The following is an 8,989-nucleotide window of genomic DNA, read 5'->3' on the forward strand; positions in this document are numbered from 1 at the left end:
ACTTTTCTTTAAGTAAAAACACACTGGAGAAAACATGCATAAAAAACCATAGTGTAATTAATGAGACACTTTAGCCTGGCAAGATCCCAGCTGAGAATTTCTAGGGATGCATCCAAGTGGCATTTTGAAAGCTCTAGTCATTATTTAACTCACTAATTCTAGGATGCTACATGGGAAGTTGTGGAGAATAGCATGCTCTTCAATGACTTCATCAAAATCTTGATGCTCAAAGTAAACTAATTAAAGACAATAAAACATTTTTTACAGACTCCATATTTTCCCTTAACTGATTACCTTTTTTACTCCCTATTTCAATAATAGCAAATATATATTTCATTTTCCATGTGTTTAGTATGTTCTTTAGTAGCATTCTGTTCTAATACTGTACATCCTGCTATGCCATAGAAAATCTTGCAACTTGTATGGTTTCTTTAGATTTCTAATCTGTTTGACTTCTTCAATTTTCAGTGAATTGACAATCCCTACTGTTGTTGTATTGAACACTTCCAACCAACAGTATTTTCTGCCAGACAGACATATTGAGAGCATTGAAGACATGGTCCAGTTCATTAATGATATCTTGGATGGTACAGCAGAAGTAAGTTTTCAGCATGAATTGGAAATATTGTTTTACAGCTGTTTGTGTTCCTGAACTGCCACTGAGCATGGTTGGACTGACATCTTATGTCAAAGAAATAAATGCAGTTTAGTGATTGTAACATAAATAGCGTGTGGCAATTTCTGGTGAGCCTGTTTTGAACCTAACCAGCATTTTTTTTTCTTGTCTCGCGTATTGTTTCTACTGTAAGTTGAGATGGTTAAAATTTTAACTGCCGCAAGGCAGTGCATCGGTAATGGAAGTAGTTTTTGTTGGAGTGTTATGAAACTAAACATCTTGGGTTGATTCAATAGTTCAGGTAAAAAAAACCCTGTAATAAATATCATTCTGACCTTTATACCTCCTCCTATCTAGACACTGAGCCATTGATGCTACTTGTTGAGTATGTTGCTCCAACCAGTTATATATCCACCTTAGAGTGTTTTTTTTTCTAGTCTGTATTTCCTTATCTTGTTAATGAGAATGTTGAGAGAGTGTCAAAAGCCCTGCTCCATCATCTTTCCAGGTATTGAGGACGGGCTGACTGATCTGTAGTTCAGTTCCTCCTCCTTACCTTTTTTAAAGGTGGGTACTTTGCACTTTTTCAGTCATCTGAGGCCTTGCCATACCTCCACTACTTCTCAAAGTTGTCAGTACAGATGCATTCTCTCTCCCCTCCTCTATACTTCTCTTCTGGGAACTTGGATGGTAGACATAATTTGAAAAGAGTTGAGGGATCAGAAATTCTTATAACCTTGCTTTGAAATTTTCAGTTCTTGAAGTCAGCCGGTCCCTGTTGTTATCCCATAGGAATGTGGGTTTGAATTATACATGGCAGAGGGCAGTTGACACTGATAAATTAAAGCAAAATAATATTATGAGAGAAGAATGAATGCCTCGTGAACTCTTTCAGAAAATGCTTGAAAAATCTCTTTTTGGTAGAAATTTCAAAATAATAGGCGTCATCAGGGAAATAAATATTCAACTCTGAAGTTTTTCTCTTTGCATAGAAAGCAAGTTATAACCTTTCTGGAGATTTAAGGTATTATGAAAGAGAGAAGAATGAAAGATAAAGTTAACTTATATAACTGAACAACATTGACTGTTTTAATACCTTTTTCCTACTTAAAATTACAGGCACAAGGTGGTGATGGAATTCTGCAACGAATCAAGAGAATAATATATGATGCCAAATCTACTGTAGTAGTAAGTAAAACCATGTATACAATTGCAGTATAAAGTAAGTTACACTTTGTCTGCCAAGTGTAAACCATTATGGTCCTTTTCAAGACAATCGGACACTTTTCACTTAGAATATATGTAACTTAATAATATTTCTGGCTTGTTGGATCCATTTAGAGACAAACCCTGTAAATTGCTTTGAAAAGTATTTTTTCATTACTCCCATTCTGTTGAATTTTTTAGTGTCAAATATCTTTTTTTTTCTTTCTCCCCATCAATGAAAATGATGTCAAGTTAAAGGAGGTTATACAGAATTCAGAAAGCTTTGTTTGATTCTTCTAGAGTTTACTGGAATTACTGCACCGGCCTATATTGAAAAATGATACTGTCTAATTGGTTTAGGAAGGATATAATTGGAGGAGAATTCTATACATGGTAAAGATTAAAACAATATTGTTGTTACAAATCAGAATTTTCCTTGAAGAGGCTTTTGTTAAGTTCATTTCACCACTCGTGACTTCTTGAACAAGAAACTTACACTTAAGTTTTACACAAATTTATTGATTGTCTGATATTTTTCAAAAATAATTTATCGATCCTTTCTTTAACTGTAAAGTCTAGAAATAATGCTGATGCATTTTTGCCGCCTTAATGAAGCAGTTTTACCTCAAGGTTCAGGATGCTTATTCATTTAAAACAAACTTTGCCTAACAATGCTAACTATTTTTTTTTCTTTTTGTGAGAGAGGAGCAAGTCTCCTTGGGTTTTTAAATGAATTGTAAGTGAAATTTGAGAAGTGCTATAAATTATCTTACAGTTTCCAGAATTGCTATTGACTTCAAATTATGTACCAACAGTCTGTATTCAAGAGTTCACCACTTCTGGGCTGCTTTCTCTTCGGTTTGCCACTGGGTGTCATCAGCATCATGTGCTATGGAATCTGTACAGCAGACACAGATGGAGGGACAGAGGAGACCATGGCAACTAAAAAAGAAACTGGAGACCGAGAACTCACAGATGAAGGCAGTGAGGAAGAGCAAGAGGAGGAAAACAAAGACACAGAACTTTCAGATGGAGAGCAGAAACAGAAAAATGTTTTGGATAAGAAAAAAGACTAAGGTTCCTAGTTTAAAGAATTCCGTAGAATTTCCAAATAGAGACTTATTTATTGAAATTAGTCATTTGATGATGATTGTCACAGAAGAGAACTTTTGTCTGTATTATGCTAAATTTGACTTGCATGTATTCAAATCTTACCCATTGTGGGGATGGCAGAGGGCAGGATTGAAATCTCTCTTCATCTTTTTACATCTTACCTAAAAGCAGTTAACATGGAGAAATATACATGTGCTCTATCTCTCACTTTTTTCTCTGAAGGTTAATATTCTAACCTATTTGTTTACAGACAGCAGTCAGGTAAAAAAATGTTATCTTCCAGTCCTTGCACACATCATGAACTATTAAGTGGCCAACATGAAGCAGGCTTTTTTCATATGAACTGAAGTAAAAATTCTCAGGAAAGATTATAATGAACTCTGTAGTTCTTTAAGCTTTATATTTCTGCAAACTCAAGAATGCTTTGGAACTTTTTCAAAAGGCACTTATGTGTGCAGTACCTAAAATGTTTTAAAGAAATGCATTTATTTTACTACTAACTTGTTATGAATTACAGAATTGCTTTCTATTATATGCAGTACAGTTACTGGCATTTTTCTCCAGAATTTCTATTTAATGCAGAACTTAACAGTTCTTTGTTAAATAGTAAGTCTTTAAAAAGTAAAATTTAAACAACTAAAATGTATTTGAAAGCTATATTATAAAGGGTTCTTTTTTTTCTTTTAAACTGGAAAATAGTTCTGATTTCTTTTTTAACAACTTAAATGTTTATCTTTTTTTAGAGCAAATTGTTATCTAAATTTCTGATTGCAGAAGGAACTGAATGTGGCTCCTTTATGGAAAAGTAAATACAAGCATCCTCAAATATCTGCCATTCTTGCACAGACCATTAATGACAGGCTTTTCCAAATACTTTGCAAAAACATGTTTGAAGGATATAAGTCTGTCCACAATAATCTTAAGTGCGTATTGCTATATTCTTAACATGAAAAATAAATTTGTTTGAATGTGGTTTTAGATCACATGGTTGATATTATTGGTATTTGCCTTTGAGAGTTTAACTACACGTTATAGTTATGGAGGAGATGTTAATGGAGTACAGCGTTGTTAACATTCATAGAAAGAGGGATATTTGTCAGCGTAATACATTTTCATTAGCTATTTAATCATAAAAGTCATTTCTCATAAAACTCCATGACATTGTAATGGACAAAGTTCTCTCCAGAGTTGAAATCTCATGGGATAAGCCACAAAATAGACTCTGGTTGCATTGATGTCATGGAGATTACCATAGCAACTAAACTTAGGCTCCTCAATACTGAGGGTGCACAATATTCAGTTGTACAGTCAGCCATGAGTTTTCTAGTTTTGATTTTGTTTTCTTTTCAAGGATGTGTAATACAGATATTAATGTCCTCTGTATAAGGCAGCTTAATCACTCCTAAATATATATACATGCTCTAGCACCAAGTGAAATATTCCTGATTTATGAATATGGATAAGCTTAAGTAGAAGAGATTTTGTTGGAATTAACTTTCCAGTATATATGACTCAAGGTAGGTATTGACTCTTCCCTGTTAAAAAAAAAAAAAAAAGGAGTTTTGATTCTTTGGCTTACATAGTCTAGCTATGTTTTACAGCAGCTACAGTGCAGAGTGCAGCAAAGTAGATGTCTGACTTCAAGGAGTTCTTAATGAAATGTTTGAATCCAAGTGTATGATAAAGTTGAGAAAACTGTTTTCCGAAAGCTCAGTATCAAATCTAGACTCTAGCACTGTCACTTTCATTAGGAAAGACTCTCATACTGTCTCTGCTTGCAATGGTTATCCACCTGTAGAAAAGGGGAGTTTGAATGAATAAGAGCACAAATCTCTGGTATCATGGTATGACCTTTTCATTTTTTTTCTTATACCCCTCTCCTCTCCACCTCAGTGTATTGTCTCTTCATTTATATTGGGGGGAGGGTCTTTGCTTTTTATTCTATTTTTTTTTTTTTTTACTGTTTTAAATTGTAGAAGAATTTCCAGTTAACGTAATTTTAATTGGCATGCATTTAAAGAATAAGATGCATAGAAATTATTTTGTATTTTGTTCCAAAGTTATTTAAAACATGGCTCAGGTGCTGTTGTGTTGTTAGAAAATGTTCCACTTACTTCTAAGATTTTTAAATTCACAGTAGCTTTCAGTTTTGGCTCAGCTTGGTGCCAGTAATCAAAATGTGAAGTTCTGAGCAGTTAGGATACTTCCTGCATAATCTGTAATTCTGCCTTTTTCCATGAGGTTTCAATTACAGGTAGATTTATTAATTTAATATATTTATCTACCTTTTTCCCTAGCTGTTCCTCAGTCTGAGAAGTTTTGTAGATCTAAAATGAAGATGGCTACTGGGGCTTCCTTGGTTGCTCTGTCATTTTTTTGTTTGTTTGTTTGTTTTTGTTTTTTTTAAGTATCTTACCTAAATCCAAGATGACTTTGAATTTAAGATAACCCCCAATAATTAGATTATGTACATGGAAAACATAAATATTCTATAATTTCCATGTATAGAATCTAATTACTGGGGGGGGGGCCATCTTGAAACTTGCTCCCCTGCCCCCTCCACTGCTAAAGCAGGGAAAATGTAGTGGGGAGCAACTAGTAGAGAAGGCAGGTGGCTAGATTACTCCCTATCAACTCCTCCACCACATGATATCTACATCTCTGGCCCCAAGACACCAAAGCGGCTTCCCCCACCACTGCCGCAGCATGACTTGGCATGGGCTAGAACTACCATGTGCTCCATGCCCCAGGCTAGAACAAGGATGGAGATGCAACTTGGATTAACTGGCCAGGGTGGGGAGGAGACAGAGGTGACTAATGCAGGTGGCTGCTGCAGCTCCAACTCTGGCCCTGACCCAGGTTTGGGCCTGTAATTGGAGCCACAGCAGTTGCCAAACCTAACCACCTCTTCCCTTCCCTTCTCTCCCCACCCCACTGCCGTATACCTAAATCCAAGATGAAGGGCTCTTCCTTCGCCCGCCTCTCCCCCACCATGTTGAATGGGATGGACTTGTCTTGGATTCAGGTATATACAGTAGTTTGTTTTTGTTTAAATCCTTTTCTTCCCAGTGTATTATTGCAAAGAATTCAGTTTTAACCACTATGTTCAATGTGAGTTTTATTGTTTTATTTTGTCATTTTGTTCTGTAGCTACAAAGAGTAGCCAAACATCTTGTTGCGAAGTCTTCTAAAGAGAACTGGGCCTGAAAACGTATGCTGTGGTACAGGGCTCATGAATACCTATTGTGGAAGTAAACTGGCAGATTTTTTATCGTTTGATCAGTGAGAATTGAGGAAGGCACATCTGTCAGGGACACTGTCAAGTCAACCAAAAGCCCTCTAAGCTATGAAAATCCAAGTTTTCAGTGCATTGCTTTTGTCCTCACATGTTTCTCCTATTTTTTGTGCCCAGGATGAGAAATATCTCAGATAATCTTTTACTGAAAATTCCCATATAGATTGAGAGAAGGGAAATTCAGACAGACTTGTGGTGTAAATCAAAGGATTTAGTTTTGATTGTGATGAATATAGAACACTGAGATGGAGATGGCTTTCTATTTTATCTTGGGTTGTACTCTCTAAAGGCTTCTGAAAGCAACCCTGCTAACTTGAATTCATGAAATAATGCAGCTTTTTTGGTGTCAAGTGTAAACCTTTGTTTTTCTACAATAAAAACATTGAACAGCCCTTGTGCTTTCATTCTTCAGTCATTCTGTATTGCATTGGTTTGACATAATATTTTGAAAGAGGCAGCATTTCCTAGAACAATCCTAATCATAAATCTAAAATGTGCTTTATAATGTATATTTAATGAACTCACCAAAAATGCTGGGTTCATCCAGTCTGACCCAAGCTTACCCCGTAATTTTGAAGATATTTATCATTTAACACTTTGCCTAGCTGCTTTTTCTCTTCATCAGTATGATTTGTATTTACAAATACAGTTTCTGAAATGAGAACTGCAATCTATAAATAAGCATTTCATAACAACTATTTTATTTTTTAATCAATAGAAGCTGAAGTGATTCTTATGATCTCTTGTGAAACTTTTTTTTTTTTTTTTACTGTGAAGGAATGTAAACTTTATATTTATTTGTATTTCTTTAATGATAATGGTTACACATACAGAACTTCTTATACCTGTTTAAAGATGTCATAATAAACATTAGCCACACAGGGGTGCTTGCTCCATAAAAAATATGAAACCAATAAAAGGGCTGCTATCCATATGTGAAACACAAAATTGACCCATTTTTATACTAAATATCGCACACAGTTCTTATCTTTTTAACGCTTTATTCCAAAGAGAAGCTTGTTGGTTTTATCTGTGTCATCTGAAAGACCTTTTTTTGTGATTATTTAAGTAACACCCTCAAGTCCAAAAAAAAAAGTCTGTATTTTTCAGCTACCTGTTTTAGCAGATTTCTAGGTGAAATGTATGTAGCATTCTCCCTGTAAACTGCCCATCTTTAAATTATGCTGTTCATATGCCACTTGATGACACTGGCTTTACTGCTAGTATACAGAAAGCATGATAGCTTGTCTGTATTTTTTTTATGGATGAGTGAAATCCTTAGTTTTTCCAAATGATTCGTGTATTAACAATTCCTTTTTTAATATAACATGTCCTGAATTATTTCATAAATGGGAATAACTATCAGCAAGAAAGGTTTTGGAACAGCCTTCCAAAGGAATTGAGTTTAGGGAAGGAATGTCCTACCTTGCATGATGTGGCTGTGTTTGATAGCAGAGGACTATCCTTTGGACAGTCCTACAAGAGGTCCCTTTCCGTTTTATCACTGTTTGGGTAGTAAAGTTTTATTATGAACTGTTCCGAACAAACATTCATGTACTGTGCTCATCAAAATAGCTAACATTTTAATGTATGCAATTCTGAGGTTGGCTGATATGTATTATATTTTCAGCAAAGATACTACAGTAAGTCATTAAGCCAGTTATTAAGTGAATCTTTGGGGTTTTGTAATAACTACAACTTGGAACTTTTTTGTTTTGTTGTGAAGAATGACACCAATCTGAATACTTTCCCATGAGATTTTTTGCATGTTATTGTCAATAATATATTGAATTATTAAATATAATTATAACAGTATTTAAAAGAAAAAAAAATTAGTTTTGATTTAATTTCAGTGCCAATAAAAGAGATGGGTATTTTGCCATTCAGGATTCAAATAAGTCTTTCCATAACATACTTCTTGAAAACAAAGTTCCCCTGATGTTTGATGTGACTTATCACGTATACTTGTAACTCAGAATCTTATTTAGTGCATTTTACTGCCAGTGGTCAGTTCTATTCATAGTCTCCCATTCTATGCTGAATTCTTTAAATGTTCCTCTTATCAGATCTTCCTTGTTTCTTTTTACCCAAATGATGATTAACTCCCATCCTACAGTACTTATAAGAAGTACTATTTTTCACCAACTTTTCATTGACTCTGAGCAGATTTCTGTGGTCTGCAGTTTGTCATTGTTTAGTAAAATGAGATAAACACAAACGGCAAACCTAGTGGACAAAACTTTTGCAGATTCCATTCTAGATTGTCAGCTAATTCCAGACTGCACAGAAGAAGTAGATGTCAATACCCTAGGACAGGGGTTTTCAACCTTTTTTTAAGAACTACTCTTTCTGGTGGCGGAGGGGGGAGGTGGCCACTTCATGTGAGCTGCACCTGTGCAGCCAGCAGAGGGGTGCCTCTGGCCCCCTCCCCCCTGCTCCTGGCAGGTGGTGGTGTGGCACAGTGGGTGGAGGTGCTCAGTCTTCGCCTTTCCACGCATACCCCCTAGGACCATTCCAAGTATGCATAACCCCGGTAGACAACCCTAGCCCTAGAAGTACTCCCCACTTGACAGAATTAGCCTACTGGCTCTGTTGGAGAGTCAAAGAGAGGGCATGGCCAAGATGAAGAACAGTGAACTAAAGTTGTTCTCAGATTCTGGGAAACCCCCTTAAGGCTTTCCCCCAGTTACTTTCTTACCCTAAATAACCTGGCAGCTCCCCACTTAAATCATTTCTCCTCCTATTCTAGAGCTAAGCAC

General features: G+C 35.7%; 1 protein-coding gene across 1 annotated transcript in view; it reads left to right on the top strand.

Annotated features, from left to right (window-relative positions):
• The window catches only part of TMX3 (thioredoxin related transmembrane protein 3), a 58,102-nt gene extending 51,461 nt beyond the window's left edge, over positions 1 to 6,641 (top strand). The window contains exons 14-16 of the mRNA XM_090039594.1: positions 469 to 598; positions 1,736 to 1,804; positions 2,638 to 6,641. Of these exons, the coding sequence (XP_089895720.1) occupies positions 469 to 598; positions 1,736 to 1,804; positions 2,638 to 2,898 (460 nt within the window). The 3' untranslated portion in view covers positions 2,899 to 6,641. The remainder of the gene's footprint in view (positions 1 to 468; positions 599 to 1,735; positions 1,805 to 2,637) is intronic.
• Positions 6,642 to 8,989: the final 2,348 nt, after the last annotated feature.

The sequence above is a fragment of the Crocodylus siamensis genome, chromosome 3 (genome assembly GCF_052110815.1).
Source record: "Crocodylus siamensis isolate JL-2025a chromosome 3, ASM5211081v1, whole genome shotgun sequence".
Lineage (NCBI taxonomy): Eukaryota > Metazoa > Chordata > Crocodylia > Crocodylidae > Crocodylus > Crocodylus siamensis.